The sequence below is a fragment of the Antedon bifida genome, chromosome 8 (genome assembly GCF_963402885.1).
Source record: "Antedon bifida chromosome 8, ecAntBifi1.1, whole genome shotgun sequence".
Classification (NCBI taxonomy): Eukaryota; Metazoa; Echinodermata; class Crinoidea; order Comatulida; family Antedonidae; genus Antedon; species Antedon bifida.
The window spans coordinates 14,773,090-14,791,090 of NC_136233.1; the positions used below are offsets into that span (position 1 = coordinate 14,773,090).

Here is an 18,001-nt window from a genome sequence, read left to right on the forward strand (position 1 = left end):
CGACGTAAAGTCATCTCGACCAAACGTAGCACGACGCGACGCCTGCTACGTCATTCCGTTCAAAGCCTAAAAATACAATTAGAGGCCTTACTGCACACGCGTGTTACTTAGCTGGAATAGGAAAAGTTGAGTTAATGTTATAATCATGAATGGGTGTATTAGAAAATCAAGTTCTATTTTTAATTCTCTAAAGTAAGTACATTTTAACAGTTACATTTCAACTGACTATTGATATTTCCATTCAGAATGCGGATAGAATATAAATTGGGCGCGTAGATTGTTTAATATAGTCTGCTCCTAAATCTATTTTAAGCCCTGGATCTCGTATCAGACTTCGTATACAGTGACCTCGATTGGCTGAATCGGTCCTACCCTTTCATTACCCATGCATGCCATGTAATCTACATTCACATGTTTATTTTTAATAAAAGACAGTAAAATATTGGTTTAATTACTAGAAAATAATGGTCAGGCTATTTAAGTATTTTGCTACTGATCTGTAATATACTAGTTAGGCGAGACGCATAAGGATGTTCCAAAATTGCCAAAATGCATTCTTTAGATCTTAACATTACTCATTAGTAAATTAGACATTATTATGTCCACATTTTCTAAATAAATAATTTTTGTGACAAAATATATGTATTTATTAAAAGAATCTTTGATACTATCATGGAGTGATACTATTAATACTATCGTAGAATTCACTGAAAACAACGAATGATGGAAAAGTACTAACAGTTGACCTGCATATGACATTACATTACAAGAATGGAATTGCCCTGGATTGTCGTCGGCCAAAATTGACCTTGTGTGTCCGTCATGGGGCGGTTTATAGTTATTTCAAAAGATTATTTATCTACCAGTATTTCAGTAGGTGTTGGTAAATTCACCCTGTGGTGTTAAAGGGGAATTTATATTGTATATATGGAATGAATAGGCCATACAAATACCATAAAAGTAGCATCCCCAAGGTTAAAAAAAAAAAAATAAAAAAAAAAAATGGCCAGCTAAACTTTTTAGTAAGATTTTATAAAAAAAAAATGATTACCGCAATAAAGAATATTAATGTTCTTTGTAGAATGTTGCCGGCAGTTTCTAGCACATGTGCTACATTAGATAAAAAAATTACCTAAGAGGATCAAATTAACGCGGTACATTCTGAAAGAAAACCAGTTTACTCGAGGGAATCACTGACAGCACTTTACCTCCACTATCACCTATATTTAAGGTCTAAGGATAATTTGAGTTTGGGGAAAAGCTTTAGGAATGTGGAACATTAATGTTGTCAACATGAAACATGATAAAATTATTTTTTAGGATGTCACAAGAGGCAGCTGCATTGCAAACATGTCGAAACAAATCTAGCGCTGTGGAAACAAAGCCTGCAATTGAAGGAACACGTCCCGAGAAACCCAATGCTGTATCTCGATGCACTTGGCACCTTGGAGTGAACCCAGAGTTGAACCCTCACAATAATGTTAAGATGTAAGTTATTCTGTCAAACTTACTATATTGTAAAATTAAGTTTTTTTTGTAACAGCTAGATAAGAACAGGGAATCAAGGATAGCTGTGAGCGGTATGATCAGTGACAACATTGGGTCAAATGGTCAAGTGGAGTATGACAAACAAACTTCATGCAGTATATAGTGAGACTTAACTAGCTTGAATACTATTTTCTTGTTACAATTGTATTAAGTTAAAAGTAAAATTAAATTTAAATTAAATTAAAAATCAAATTAAAAATAAAATCATAAGATTTAATCAAATTTGAAGGTCTGTTTACGTTTGATACTAGCCGTTGAATCAGCAAAACAAAAAAGTCTTCAGTTTTTCTAACTCTTATTTTATAATTCTTATTCTTTATGTATTGCGTATTTTGTCATTTTAAATTTAATTATCTTTCTTTTCAGAACAACAGTACTTAAATTTAAACAGGCATTTACAAGTAAATTCTCATTGTTTTTCTCCCCGTAGGAAAATCTGTATCAACATGTGATCCGTGATTCTAACAGGCTTGTTAGTTACTTGCTGCGATGTTAAGATGTGATCGCTGTGCTATTGCGCAATCAACGTTTACTTCAATCCTAACAATTATTTCTTCTATTTTCAACTTGGTGTATAATATTCCCTAATATTCAACTTGTGGTTTATTTATACTAAAAATGGATATTATATCATTGTTCAATTATAAACTAATAGTAAGTTGGTAAAATGGATAAAATATTTGATATTTTAAATTTAAAGTAGTTAAATTAAAATAATTCTTAAAGATGTGTTGTCCCTTAACCCTTTGAAGATGTGAGGTTTCTACCCAAGTGACTAAGGCTAAATAAGTATTTTTTAATAGGTTTAGGAAAAATTCAAAATACATTTTTATGACTAACTTTCTGCAATTGTTGGTTTTATTGTTATGTGAAATGTTTTGGCTTTCCAAACTATTTTTTTTACCTAGGTCAAAGGTCAAAGGCTCAAAAAGTGCAATTCAGTGACCCCAAAAAGTCAACTCATACATATATGGGCCTCGCGTCATGGGACAGTAAATTTTCCCATATGGGATACGGGCCACATCTTCAAAGGGTTAAACAATCAATATCTAGCATAAATTAAAAGTCTAAAAAAGTGATTTGAAAAAAAAAATCGATCAATTAATTGTTTTAACTTTGGTTAATTTTAATTTTTAGTGGACAATACATCTTTTTATATTTGTAAATCTATTTCTGTTTTTCAGCTATTCATGAAATAACCAAACAAAAATAAATAACTTTAAAAAAAAACTTAATTAGGAAAAAAGCAAAAACAATGTAATATTATCCAAGTAATGTTTGTTTGTCTTGGTCTGAAATATCTTTGCTAAATGGTACCCTCAAACCAGATCATTTTCTTCTAGTGCTATAATTTCACAAATTATGATTTATTAGTATTATGTGCTGTTATATACCCTTCAATGTTGTGTGATGAACAGGATAGAGTAGAGAAGACTTTAGATGACTCCAGAAGAAGTGATGAAATTGTGGGTTCGACGACATATACTGGACTACCAATACCATCAAAATTACTTCACATTTTTAGTATAAAAGAAACCTTTCAGGGAGTCACTTTTCAGGTCTAATGGGAGTCACTTTTCAGGTCTAATTGCCATCATGGACTGCGGTGGATGGAAATACATTGCTTAAGAACACAACTAAGTAGCATCTGGTGCGAACACAACACTTTTAGGTTTACAACCACCAAGAACACTATAACTAAATTTTGTTTTCTTAGGCTTGGCACTATTCTAAAATGTGCCAGGAGGAGGGTTATAGTGATTTTAAAGTGATATTTATCAACGCCTGCAAAATTTGAGGTTCTTTTTGGAAGCTGGAAGATGAAAGAACCTCTGTTTAAATATGCATCGTCAGAGAGAACCTCTGTCTAAACCTGCAACCGCCACAGAGAAAATTTAAATAACTTTATAAAGATCCTTTTAGTATAAGAACACAACTAAAGTTGTGGCTGGAAAAAAGTATCATTTAAGTAAATTCTAGGGTGGGAGTTGTAAGGGGTTGACATTTCCATGGTAATGATATCAGCAAGATACTAGATAACAGAATATCCTCATGAATCCATGTGGCTCCTCACTGCTGTCCAATAAATTGGCTTATTTTATTGGTCAAGTGCTATTTAAGAACAGACTTGAATTGGTTTATTGAGGAGGCAGTGCCCTCAATATTTTGAAGCTTTTCCGCCTCAAGAACTAAGGTAATACACAGTGCATCTGGTTCTTTTTTCTGAGTTTGATGGCTATTGTGTTTACATATACACAGACTTAATGTGTATAAAATCTTTCAGATTTTTTTTAAACAGTTTCCATAAACATATACCAACTTTTTTGCATGTTGAAATAAAAAAACAAAAAAAAAACATAAAAATTTGCTCTCGTTTTAGACCATAGTATACAAATAATAGTAATGTACTTAATTACTTGCTTAATTTTAATCATATTAACTAATTTTCATTTTTTTTCACAGGAACCCATCACTGCTGCCACCAATACTACCAAACATTTTGGCAGCTGCTGGCAACACGCCAATGGTACAACTTAACAAGATTCCATTGGCTGAAGGTGTTCAGTGCCAAGTCCGTAAGTTAACATTTTGGATCCAATGAAAAAGGTGCACTCTAAATTTTAAGTAATCTTATCTTGGCAAATTTTGTAAATGTCTGGCAAGTTCAGTTTGCTAATTCTAAGGCATCTTTAAAAACTAACTTTTAAAACTTGAGTTTTTATTTTTTCTACCGATACATGCACAAAAATAATTTAAATATACTAGTAATCATGTTTTCTGTATATAATAATTATACGATATTAAAATATTTTTATTACAGTTGGAAAATGTGAGTTTATGAGCTTTGGAGGAAGTGTTAAAGATCGGATGGGAATTCGAATGATAGAAGAAGCGGAAAGAGATGGAAAACTGAAGCCCGGATATACTGTTATCGAACCTACATCTGGAAATACAGGTCTGTTTTTCATTTCTCCGTAGGGATAGATTCTGAGATAATAATTAAAAAGAACAAAACCTAGTGATATATTTCAATCTGTTTTCTGTATTGGAGTAATTGTTATCTTTAAATTGTTCAATAAAAAGGTGTTTCTGTTGCGTTGGTTTGTGCTGTAAAAGGCTACCGGTGTGTGATCGTAATGCCGCAGCGTATGAGCCAAGAGAAAGCGGACATGATCACTGGCCTAGGAGCTGAGATTGTCAGGACGAATGGCACATCCTTTGAGGATGATGACTCCCATTTCACTGTCGCTAAACGGTTGAATAAGGAGATTCCAAACTCTATTGTTTTGGACCAGTATACAAGCTCGGCTAACGGTTTGGAACACTACGATTCTACAGCTGAAGAGATATGGGCGCAATGTGGTGGTAAAAATTAATTTATTTTAAAATTTAGATAATTGTTGAATATAGTTGTGATTTAGGTTGTATACACTTTTAAAGGTTTTTCCAAATATTCAGTTGATTCTCGGTTCTGTATCTAAATTATATCAGTATCATAGGTAAATTCAGTGATACAGCATCTCATGTGTTTCACATGCAACACCTGTATCATAGACCATAACCTAATAAACCTAACTTTCCATGATACAGGCATCACATGTGATACACATAAGATGCTGTATCACAGAATGTCCTATGATACTGTACAAGTACTAATCAAATATGTTTAGTCAAAATCATCTAAACATTTAGGTTTGATGTGTTGTTTTGTATTCTCTTCAGGAAACCTTTCAATGGTGATAGCTGGTTCTGGTACTGGTGGTACGTTAACTGGTATTGGAAGAAAACTGAAGGAACGGGACCCCAACATCAAGGTATGCCAACAACAAAATTTGAGTAGCAAATTACAATGATTTTTGTTGTGTTTTTTTATATTGTGAGTTACCAATTTAATTTCTCCGTATTGTATCTCCACATATCATATGTGTTTCCTGTATCATGGTATAGGTCTATAATGCAGGTGTCACATGTGGGACACGAGATACTGTATCATAGAATTTTCCTTTGATACTTAGATTACATAAAGTTGATACAGTAGGCATTTTGCATTTATCCCTTGAATATTTTAGGACCCTACAGGAATCACTTTTTTTGGAAAGTACTAATTAATTCTGGATTTAGCCCTGGGTGGGTTTTTAACAGGGTTAATACAGTATGATAAATTAAATCCATAGACCTATAATTTAGCCTTTATAAACTTTTCTGTATAGATTATTGGAGTTGATCCCGAAGGCTCATTGGTAGCGTTACCGGATTCATTGAATGTTCTACGCGGAAAGAAACATGAAGTGGAAGGAATGGGTCATGACTTCACACCAACCGCTCTTGATCAGAACGTTGTAGACGCTTGGTTTAAATGCAATGATAAAGACTCCTTTCAGATGGCTAGAAGGTTGATCAAAGAGGAAGGTCTCCTTGTGGGCAAGTTAAACATTTATTTTATAGTATAGAATAATAGATTTTACCGAGTAATATAGTTTGATAATAAATCCATGTATTTACCTACTGGAAGTATAATACTGATTATACTATAGAAAAGATGGAATTGGTAAAATTCCCACCATAATTGCATGAATATAAAGCTCTGTCTACACTATCAAACTTTATGTGACAAAAAATAATGTGATGTGCCCATTTATGGACACGATGATGTCATATCACTAACATATTTGGGCATATCACACTTTATTTTGTCAAACTAGTTTGATATGTAGAAAGAGCTTTAGTACTGAACAGAATGAATGTATGGAACGCTTTTGACTAAAGCACAGGGGAAAATGACTTTCTTATAACATTCTGCTTGTGTACTCTCTAGGTGGCAGCAGTGGTTCTATAGTAGCTGCTGCTTTACACTGTGCCAAGGATTTAAAACCTGATGAGAAATGTGTTGTCATATTGCCAGATTCTATTAGGAACTACATGTAAGTACAAAAAACACTAATTCTTTAATTTATTTATTATAGAATAACTAATGTATTATCAGGACCCAACAAAATCTGATATAAATGGGGGTTTGCTGTAGTAGTGTTAAAACATATAGGCTTTTGTTTGTTTCACACAGAATGAATTTCACCCTTTATATAGTGTCCCCTGAATAGGGGTGTTGAAAATCCTAATATTTACACTACATTCATCTGAGTCTGTATTCTTATCAAAAATAACTTTTGGGCAAAATTCTAAATAAAAAATTTAAAAAAAGGACACTATAGAAAATACATTCCTGGTTGTGATTTCTACTACAAAAAGAGCTGACCCTTGAATGTTGGGTCCATCGACAGGCAACATATACCAAAATATAGTAGTGATATGACATCATGTCGATATGGGCACATCACATTGTTTGTCACATAGTTTGATAGTGTAGACAGAGCTTTAGACTTTGTACTCTATATTGTTGTGGATATGTTTCCAACAAATTTTGTTTTTATTTCAGGAGCAAGTTTCTGTCTGATGGGTGGATGGAAGAGCGAGGATACTTTTGAATTTTAATGATGTCCAAATATGGGCTGTTTGAATGCTGTAAATAATAATAAAAAAAAAATAATATGAAAATAAAATAGATAAACAAGTTGCTTCAACTATAAATTTAAACTCAAGCAATTACAAATTGCGTTAGTTCTTAAATCATTTCTTTTTGTTATATTAAAAAATGCTGTAGTATTATCAAAAAGTATTATATCTAGGCCTAGCTAAAGATGTGTAGATTTCCCAGAGAGATTCAAAATGTTGTGTTTACCAAAGTTGTGTTAAAGGCATAGAGTACTGAATGTAAAAAAGAGTAGGGGTCGACCTAGAGGGTTATCACATTTGTAATTTGGTATGTGCCTCGCTTATTTTTTTAATGCTCATAAATTGGGGAAAATTGCACTCACTTGCAAGATCACAGTCGGACTAGATAATATAATAAATAACTTTTGTATTTTTCTGCATAAATTAATGTTTTTGATTTAGTACTGTATATTACATTACTGTTAAATGTAAAACTGAATATTTGTTATTTTTTAGATTGAGTTGAATCTTTAAGTGCCTATTCTACAGGTTGTTGTAGTAATGAATACAATATTATTAAGCATGTCGTATTAATCAAGTACAGTATGTAGATATTTCTCTTTTATCAAATAATTTCTTAAAAAACCTAACATTCAGTGAGTTACAAATATTTCTAAATTTTACATTCACATTTTTAGACATAACAAGCTCATTCAATTTAGTTTAAAAAACATATTAAACATCAGATAATTACACCGTAAAAAGATGTTTCCATTACAAATTAACAGTTGCTGTATGTTATAGATGTTTCAAACGGCCTCTATGATCGAGATGGGTATTTTTCTATTGTTCATCCCTGCTACTGTTACTGCACTCCAGTTTTAGGTTATGTATGTTTTTTTAAGAGCACATGTTTAAGCACCCTTGCACACGTCAAATTGTTGAGAATACATTATTATAATATACATGCATAATCTTGGTTTTTTTATTTTTTTTGGAAATAACTTGTTCATAAGCTATATACACGCATTTAACTTCGGTGGCTACTATTATACGATGCGCGTTCCCACTAGGACGCAACGTAAGCGCAGCGCAAGGGAGTTGACCAATCACAAGCGGATAATCCATTGGTTAAATTGCTTACGTCATTGCTTTACGTCCTAGTGGGAACCAATCTTTAAGCTGCGGTCCGAATCGTTTCGGCTTCGCTTGTTAATAATGGAAAATCGTGTATAAAAAATTGAAGGCCGCAGTGTCTCGTTAAGTGAAAACAGAACAATGTGAACGTAGCTGTCGGTCACGGTGGTAGGCTTGTGTGTGATCAGATATAGTACCAAGTGCGCGGCCTAAACAATGAGAAAAAAGCGCAGTTTACTGGTCCAATTGGATAGTGCGTTGACAGTAACGGAGTGGTTATGATGCTTGGCTACCAATCCAAGGGTCCTGGGTTCAAGTCGTGTCATATGTCAGGATTTCAGGATGCAACTCCACTCCCAAAGACTTGTTATTATAAGTCTTTGTTTATTTAGAGCATCTTGTCAGGGAAGAGTTAAATTACGTAAAATCTTTTGCGTTTGTCTTGTGAACGGGATTGCCACCTTGAGAAGGATAATAACCTTGAACTTATTGGATTGGCTGTCCAATTGAGTGTAAAATAATACAAACCCAATATATTACCAGGCAACCATCAACACATTTCTGAATCGGCGATTGCATTATATAAAGCCTATAATCATATAAAAGTATTCCTTTTCGTCGTCATTGGGCGTGGATGTTCTCTTTCTAAAACTTTGTTCTTAAAAAATGTATTACTGATCTTCTTACAGACCTCCTCTAACCCTTTTTTCTACATTAGGATATATCGTAGGCCTATTCCATTGTTTAATATTCATATGTTTTTCTTTTGGAAGAATTGGAAGTTATTTGATTGACTACTGCCGATACTGGCGAGAGTCCACCAATATCGACTTCGCATCTCTCGTTTTCCAGCTAAAATGCAATTTCTCCCGATTAGGCCTATACCAATTACATTTTCTATGATAATGAAGCAAATTCCCGAATCGATTGTTTATCCTATACGATATATACACTATATATGCCTACAGGCCAATTTACACAGACGAGCGGTAACGGTAATAAAAATATAGAATCTTGTCATTCATTATTTGCATAATGCGCGGGAGCGGACGGGCGGTTTCCGCTCACAATCTACGTGTGACAAGCTACGCGGTTTCCACTTACCGTTATTACCGCTCGTCTGTGTAAATTGGCCTTACAAAAGCAATTACATCGATATCTCTTGTTCCCTTTCTATGCAATGCTATCTTAAAACAATAGGAATAACGATTTTATGAATATTTAATAATTTAAATTGTTATGTAATTCGCTAGGGTTATATAGAGATAGAAGAATGCTAACAATTAATTAATAACTTCTTGTGATATTTATATCATCAAGATCGATATAAAAATAAGTTTTATTTGAAAATATTGCTTTCATAATGTAAACAAAATATCTTATTGCATGAAATACAACAAATATTAATTTATATTTTATTAGTATACGGTAATGTTTGATTATAGCAATCAAATGAACTGTAGCAACTTATATAATATAAAATTATTAGCTTTAAATAATTTTTAAAGAAATTGTTATTGTCATCAATACTGTTATTGGTTATTGGTATCAAATCTTCTCTGTAGTCCCACGGATTTTGATAAAACATGAAGATCGTAATTTTAGATTGTAACAACTAAATTCTAACACGAAAGCGGTACCGATACCGTTATGGCTGATGAATTTGCCCACCAGAACAATGCTGGAACCCCGGGGCGCTTAACCCCATTCACAACTTCAATTAATTTTGCATGTACTTTGTATTATCTGAGATTGTGAATAAAGTTATATATAATTATATACATGCCACACAATAAAACAAATAAAATAAAACACGTTGTTTCCCCTTTCATTTCATCTTATAATTGAGATTTCTTCCTAGTTTGTAAAGTTCATAATGATATGATTTAGCCTAGAAACCGTGTTTGTATTAGAGTGCAAACTACCTTTCGCTATACAAATGCGTTACTAATTATTGTGTCTTCCGAAGTGTATAATCCAATAATTTTATTGTTTCCATGACTTCTGTGTTATATAAATTAATAACGATGATAAATCCTGAATGAATGAACATGAATTCAGTCAATTCTGTTTTCTGATTGGCTAGTGAAATGTACATATTTAATAACGCGTTGCCAAGTTTTCATAATTTTGCAGAAACTTCTCCGAGAGAGTTTAGTTAATTGAAGAAATTAATACTTCATCATGGATGCGATGTAAGTTTGTTTATAATTAATTCATTTACTTGTTTTCTATTCATTCTCTAACGGTTGCCGCTTCCTTTGAATTTGTGGAGTTCATATCACCAATCTGCTGGACTTTTAATTCCAATGTTTTACCAATAAAGTGGATTTTTTTTTTTCGGAAAAAGTTGCGTGCATAGGAGACTATTAGATTAGTATTAAATTGTGATTTACGTTTATAATAATCTCATACATAGTCTCATACAATAATTGTTATGAAATATATTAGTATTTAGGCCTACATTTTAATGAGTATGAAGGAAGACAAGTAAATAAATGTATGGAGCGGCTATTCCAGAGAACACTACACAAAGAGCAAACGTTAAAAAGCAACTCAAGAACAGATACATTTAGGCGTAACTTGTATTAACTATACAAAGATAATAATTTGCCTTCTGGAATGGCTGATATCATTGGCCAAAAATTGTCATGGAGTTTGGCCTATTTACTAGCACTTTCGCTGTAGTAGCACTAATTTGCCTGAAACTGGACATGTATATAATTCGGAACCTTCGAATGCGACTCGATATTACAATCCAACCTGCATCAGTGTTGGTGCAAATTAATATTTTAGGATATTTTAGGTTGTTTTGTGGAGGATGTTGTTAATTTGTAGGCTGATGACATTTTTTCTTTTGTATGTGGATGTACTATCCGAAATAAAAGAAGTTAATGAATTATTTACTATGAAAGAATTTCCATTTAAAAATGTAATTAAATGAGTTCTAACTTTATTTCTACAGGAAAATATCCTTCATTGTGGCAGCGCTTGTCAGTTGCATTGTTACAGGTAGGTCTTATTTATTAATTATCTAATATATCAGGTTTATCATGATTGTATACAACAAATACTTTTCTATACACTTACACACCGGATTTTTGTTTAAAAAAATTAGCTGTGAAGATTTCTGTTTTCTGTAGTGTACAATAAACTAGCAAACTCTGGAGACCATTTCTTTTCGAGAGTTTAGTAGAGTTTCCAAGCAAAATTTTGCAAGATCCTTTATGGTCGATCCAAAGTGGATTCCCACTCTTCCAATACTGATTGAAACCTAATTTACCCGCCATTATAATAATATTTCATTATTTCATTTTGTTTATCTTTATAAATTCTATTTATTTTAATTAAATGTTTTTGTCTCGTCATATTGTATTATTGTGAGGGTCCCAAATGATGGATGAACCATCCTCGTGTTGAAATAAATAAAATAAATAAATACTGCATACCTCTTCACAGTCAACTGTATCAGCTGTTATGTCTGTGACAGTACAAGTTCTGCTAACTGTGGCGACCCGTTCAGCAATGAAGGTCTCACCACCACCAATTGCACCAGCACCAAGTGCTACGTAAGTATAGGTCTACAGTTAAATCAGGGAATTCGAGTTAACATATTAAGCAATGTTGAAGTTAGTAGAACCCTTCATTTGGGACGTCCCCATTTAATTCAGAATTTACACATTTAAAGGAATACAATATTGTATGACCAAACCTCACGGAGGCCTCTATAAATTGACCATTTTTGCAGGATTCACAATTTATTAGGACAAGCAACGCAAGTAATGAAAATGATGATAACTATGATTTATCGATCTTAAAATAAAAAAATGCGGAGACTGAGGTTCATTCAAAACTGACTAATGTAATCTATTGTTACAGAAATCCGAATCCTCACTCCTAGGTGTCGATTTTGTGAGCCGTGGATGCGGTGATTTAGGAAATGACTGTGCAGATGTGTTAGGTGTTTCTACATGCCACTCATCATGTGATGATGTTAACAACTGCAATGGGTCATCCATGATCACCGCAAGCAGCATAATTTTCATGGTTGTCTGCGCTATTGGACAACTGATGTAGGCCTCACTTTCATCACGGACGCCGGGTAAATTGTTATCCCCAAAAGAGTCTGTACTGTACAGCCTATTATTACATTAAGTTTACGGGTACTTAGGCCCAAGTGAAAATATTTTCTACTTTTTATAAATTAGTTGTGTCAATATAGGACAAAAGCCAAAATTCGGCATTAATTATTAAATGGTAATAGAAATATGAGATTTTGTGTTGCTTTTAATTTGGCCTATATTTTACTAACTGGGTTATTTTATTTATTGTATTTATTCGAATAAACGACAAGGGGTGTATATGGAAGACAATTACACTGATAATCAAGGGGTGGTGAGAAGCATTTAGGGGGGTTTGGGTATTCTACTTGTCGTATTGCCAGTGGACAGATATAATACTTTGTACATGTGGCGCGTCATGGATCGCCCTAAACCGATCGATTATTGATAATATAAGGAGTACGTTTATTGATTAAAGTACAATTTTAGTTATAGTAAAATACTAATAATACTCACTGACTGTTGCAACAACACTTGGACGTAATTCTCATGCATCGTTTAACTGTTTCGCATCGCAGCCGTGTGTAGGTGTTATTTTAGTGAATTTGCATTCACAAGACGAGCACCTGCAATAATGTGACCAGACTATGAGGCGTCACAATCGCCAACTGCAACGTATATAAAATACATTACAGTTGATTATAACAATGAAAATCTTGATTTTGTATTAAAGGGTCTAAAGAAATACACATAATGGATTAAAACTGTCATAATGAGATGTACACTAGTACACTAGTGAGTGAGTGGCCGAGCGGTTATGACAGTGGAACCGTAATTACGTAGCCATAACATCGGCAAGGGTTCGAGGCTCACTCACTCCATGGTTCTGGTGGTAGAACGAGTCTTCTCGGATAAGGACTATAAACCGTAGGTCCAGTGTACACATAGCTCATGTGCACTTTAAAGAACATAGTACATCTTTCGAGACGAGTAGGGGGTTACCCCGGTGTACTAGTCCCCACAAACACAACCACTGTCGTCACACACAGCCACTGTGCAATTAATCAGAGACTAAATATCATGCATGCATGCAATAGCATGCGCACAAACCCTGCTTGTTTTGATCCTTAAGGATCGTTAAGCAGTATTCCGAAAGAAGAAGAAGAAGTGGGAATCCCCTCCTTTCCTAGCAGGGGTTAGTGCTGACCGTTAATAAATGTTGTCTTGTATGTGTGTAGGTACTCTACATGTAAATTTGGTATCCAAACCGCTTTTTATGGTACTATTGAACATTGTAATTGTGAATGCATAGTAATAAAGTTTACACCTGAATAAATGTATCGGCGAGAAAATAAAACATTTATTTTACAATTATTATTTGTTAAAAATGGGAAATCATACTGTAGAAAACAATCTAACCAGCACAGTGCATATACTCAACCATATAACTTCAAACTTTTTTTGTATTTTTTTAAATATTTTTCTCGTAACTGTATATTGATTTTAATTTTATGTAGTTAAGTTCTTCTGGGGCCCCAGACATTTCATGTTATGGTGACTCTGTTGTCTTTGGGGGTCCCAGGACATAAATAAATAAATAAATAAATGAAATGAAATTACCGGCCAGCAAAACGACGTCGGATCTGTCATGTTATATTTCATTACACTCCAATAAGGTTTCATATTACATCAGTAATCGAAAAGTGATTGCATTAGTGTGAATCAAATAGTAACTGGAACACATCCGAATTATTATTTGCAGGTAAAATGGGGAACTGCGATAACTAAATTCGTGTCCATGACGACTACAAATAAAGCTTTTGTTTGTTTTTGAATTTGACTGAGTAACTAAATTGTTTAATTAAGGCACTGGTTATTAACAAAAAAAAATAATATTATATAATAATTGACACAAATTGGCGCAACTCATTTGGTGACAAGTTGGAGTCGGGGCAAGGTAACAATCATTGCAAAACGTAAGTTTCTCTGATGGTTTTTATTTTTGGACAAAAAGTAGTGTATCTTCCCACAAGTTTACCCTTTTGATTGTGACAACCGTAAAGCTTTTAAATTAGTGATTATTCTAATAGTAGCCCCCTTTTTTTAATAGTAGCCCCCTTTCTTTAATAGTAGCTACACTCTCTCTAATAGTAACCCTACTTTATATCCACATCGAACTCCGCAGTGATTCTCCATGGAACCCCGGAGACCCCGAGTCGGAGAACATTCACAACGACGACGACGATAAACTCCGTGAGAATACGCCCATTCACATATACCTAGACTTGCCCCAAGTCTGTAGTTATTTTTTTTATGTTACTCCACCAGTCGGCGTTTCGATTTTTGTCGAAATTGTGAGCTCGAGTAGAATACGTATGAAATTGTGATGGGCCATTTATTTTTGATCAGGTGTGAAAATGCAAAGAATACAGTACGTAGTGGGTTTCGTGTTGTGCCTTTGTACGACAGGTAAGAACACAATGTTTAGTTAGGTTTATCCATTAATCTATCAATCATTCAATCTATCATTCAATAAACCATATACACGATGGATTGAATTTGGTTGCTATTATTTTGTAAATATGAAGTCACGTTTTGTCACTTAATGCCTTCCATACCTATCACCTATGAGCGCTGCGCGAGCTCTGCGCGCAAGTGTTCATAAATAAAGTATTAAGTATACAGTAATCGACAAACATTGGTAGTGGTCATACAGCCGGCCAAGCCATTCTAAATGGCTTAAAGCTGCTAAATAAATTCCAATACACTTTAATAATGTGCATGCATAAGATCGTTGATCAATAAACAGTATTTAGCTGTATTATGAATGTCACGTATCGACAGTGCAACGAAATGACAGGAAAAGTAAATATGAATTCATCATTTCGACAGCAGACAGGCGAATGACTGACGACGAATGTACACTTATTGATCAACATTTAGGCCTACCACCAATGGCCACCATCCGTCAACATGAATCGATCAATTTAATAAACAACTTATTAGGCATACTATCCAAAATTAGGCCAATATTGATTCTCATTTTTGGGGAACATTCCACTGAATCCCTGAAGTTTTAATACCACTTCATTACCAACATTAGCTACGTTGACTGTATAACAATAATGTTTTGTGTTATAGTGACACACAATACAATCTAATATACACCATACGACCTTATTGTTATATGCATGCCTATTCATAAAGAGTGCAATTTAGGCATATTCATATTCTGATAAAATGCAATAACTATGTACTATAATAATCTAATGACAGGGATATCGTGTATTACAAGTACTTAATAAAGTTAGACATGTATCTAGTAGACTTGCAATAGTCTGATTTTAAGGTTTCGCTGCTGACGACGATCTTACATGAAAATTAAGATATGTGTCGGTAATTTGTAGTAGGCCTACACTGCCCTACTTTGAGAAAAGGGCTTATCTACAAAAAACTAATGTTTAGTAATTGACCAAAACATGTTTTTATTTTTCATTACAAAAGTTCATGAAGTATTTTATTTTCAACTAAATATATTTTAGAAGGACATTATTAAAATATATTATTAATAATTATTATTTTTTATTTTTGGGGTCAAGCCTTTTTCCGAATTATTTGTACTTAAAAATGGCGGGACATATTTTGAAAACAGGGCACTTTTGCAGTTATCTATAGACTTATTTTGAGACAATTCAATTCGACCAAGAGTCAAATAAGACAAAAATCCCAATTTCGAAAAATAAAAATGTACTTTCTCAAAGTAGGGCAGTGTAGGCCTACTACAAATTACCAACACATATCTTAATTTTCATGTAAGATCGTCGTCAGCAGCGAAACCTTAAAATCCATATATAGTCGGATTCGAACCCGGGGTAATCGAGCGATATTTCATTTAATGATTATTATTATTGTATTTCTCAATAGGTAATTGTTTAAGCTGCTACTTTTGCACATCTCTCGAGACTCCAAACTGTGACGATCCATTTAACAGTGTCGGAATCAAATCGGGCAATTGCTCAACTACAGCTTGTTATGTAAGAAACGTTTATAAATGAAATCTATAGCCTAAATTATTTTTTCATGTTTTATCACTTCATTTCCCCCTGTAAAATCGTCCATCGGTTGGTTGCTGGTTAGTGTTTTCATTACATGTCTACATTATCCACTATCAAACCTTTTTGCCAGATAAAAAAAAATAGCAAAATGAGAAACATTATTATCAAGCAAGTGGTAAATTAATTAATTCTTTACGAAAACTTGAAATAACAAAATTGGTTTCACTACACTAAAAAGTAACATAACTATTTTAAACTAGCAAATATTGACAATCTACTGCATGCTAGGAAATTGCTTGTTTATAAGATAAATATCGAGCCCTGTATTTTTTTAAGATAACCGTATTAATGAATGTCACCAATGTAATACAAGAGGGAGCAGTCTTAATTTTTGAGTACCTACGTCAGTTGCACATAATACGTTTATATATTCAGCAATTAAGAATTGGAATGCCCTGCCTGCCTATAATAATAAAACAAAGCGAATCTATTGAACATTTTAAAATAAAAGTTAAGGATTATTGTAGAATTAGAGCCCGTGATAGTGAATTATCGGTACAGTAATATTTTTAAATGTACCAGTATTTTTAAGTATGTTTTATGTATTGTAATATTTTTTGTCTTTTCTGTTTTTGTCTTTTCTAAATTTATTATTGATGACCCCATCGGGACTTTCATGGGCTATCCTGCATCTCTGTATCTGTCTTTTAATATTTAAATGGTATATATATTTTGTATCATAAACTGTGCATGTTTTTTTAATGAGATGCAAATAAATAAACTCCATTCAATTCAACCTCTTTTTAATTAATTTTAATTTCCACAGAAAGCCGAAACAAATATTGCAGGTATTTCATACGTTGAACGTGGATGTAGTAGTACCGGTTCCGGTGATGATGACTGTATTGAAGTCGCTGGATATGATACTTGCTTCACCACCTGTGAGAAGGACGAATGTAATGCCGCTACAACTACAACCGTTAGAGGCGCTCTTCTACTTGTAATATACACAATCGCACATTGTATCGTGGACTAATTGAAAGCGTTGACTAATGCGCATGCGTATTTAATATTTTCATCCACTTTTGTGACGTAAAAAATGCACCAACCAATCAGACATTTTTCGATTCGCGCGAATATCGTAAACAGGGTAATAAAGGCTTCAACTTAATATTTCGTAGGCCTATCTGTATTAATGTTAGCGTCGGACAGGAAGTAGCCTACTTAAAATTAAAAAATAAATATATTTCACTCTACTTGTACTTGTTTGGTTTACTTGATGCCCACAGTGTTTGTATAGATGTGTAAATATATTCAGTTATTTGATAAGTCATGTGTTTAGAGTATGTTCGGTCTAATGTTTACTCTTCATATTACTGAATAGGCCTATTATATAGGCCTATAAATGAAACCAGTACATGTTTGCCCATGTACTCTTCAATGACTGAACCCTTAGGCCTACGTCAACAGACAGACGTACACAATTTTACCAGGCCTATAACAATCATGTTTTTACCCAGTCAGCTTCGGCTTACTGGGTTCTGTTTTTCATCCGGTTCTGTCTTCTGGCAACATTTTAAAATGCTACTAGTGCAGACGACAATTTTCCCTAAAGTCGTCAGTATGACCGGTACCCCCTCCCATTTATGTGGTGTTCATAACTTTTTACATAGAAGTCGGTAATTTTTTTTCTCTCTATTGTATAAGGTA

The 18,001-nt window shown here is 33.6% G+C and overlaps 3 protein-coding genes across 4 annotated transcripts; all 3 read left to right on the top strand.

The window, feature by feature from the left end:
• The first annotated feature begins 42 nt into the window (after positions 1 to 42).
• Positions 43 to 8,012, top strand: LOC144849870 (cystathionine beta-synthase-like). 2 transcript variants are annotated; one of them, XM_078706961.1, is made up of 9 exons: positions 43 to 192; positions 1,321 to 1,488; positions 4,012 to 4,124; positions 4,370 to 4,504; positions 4,633 to 4,914; positions 5,272 to 5,363; positions 5,760 to 5,970; positions 6,365 to 6,470; positions 6,983 to 8,012. In XM_078706961.1, the coding sequence occupies exons 1-9, from the start codon at positions 146 to 148 to the stop codon at positions 7,029 to 7,031; spliced, it is 1,203 nt and encodes a 400-aa protein (XP_078563087.1). In that variant the 5' UTR covers positions 43 to 145; the 3' UTR covers positions 7,032 to 8,012. The 2 variants fall into 2 exon arrangements, with proteins under 2 accessions (XP_078563087.1, XP_078563089.1); XM_078706963.1 differs by having other exon boundaries at positions 5,760 to 5,963; positions 6,358 to 6,470.
• Positions 8,013 to 10,309: 2,297 nt separating this feature from the next.
• LOC144849871 (uncharacterized) lies at positions 10,310 to 12,374 on the top strand. The gene is made up of 4 exons (XM_078706964.1): positions 10,310 to 10,370; positions 11,141 to 11,187; positions 11,635 to 11,744; positions 12,055 to 12,374. The coding sequence occupies exons 1-4, from the start codon at positions 10,360 to 10,362 to the stop codon at positions 12,250 to 12,252; spliced, it is 366 nt and encodes a 121-aa protein (XP_078563090.1). The 5' UTR covers positions 10,310 to 10,359; the 3' UTR covers positions 12,253 to 12,374.
• Positions 12,375 to 14,182: 1,808 nt separating this feature from the next.
• LOC144850053 (uncharacterized) lies at positions 14,183 to 17,462 on the top strand. The gene is made up of 4 exons (XM_078707228.1): positions 14,183 to 14,212; positions 14,646 to 14,705; positions 16,161 to 16,270; positions 17,118 to 17,462. The coding sequence occupies exons 2-4, from the start codon at positions 14,654 to 14,656 to the stop codon at positions 17,325 to 17,327; spliced, it is 372 nt and encodes a 123-aa protein (XP_078563354.1). The 5' UTR covers positions 14,183 to 14,212; positions 14,646 to 14,653; the 3' UTR covers positions 17,328 to 17,462.
• Positions 17,463 to 18,001: the final 539 nt, after the last annotated feature.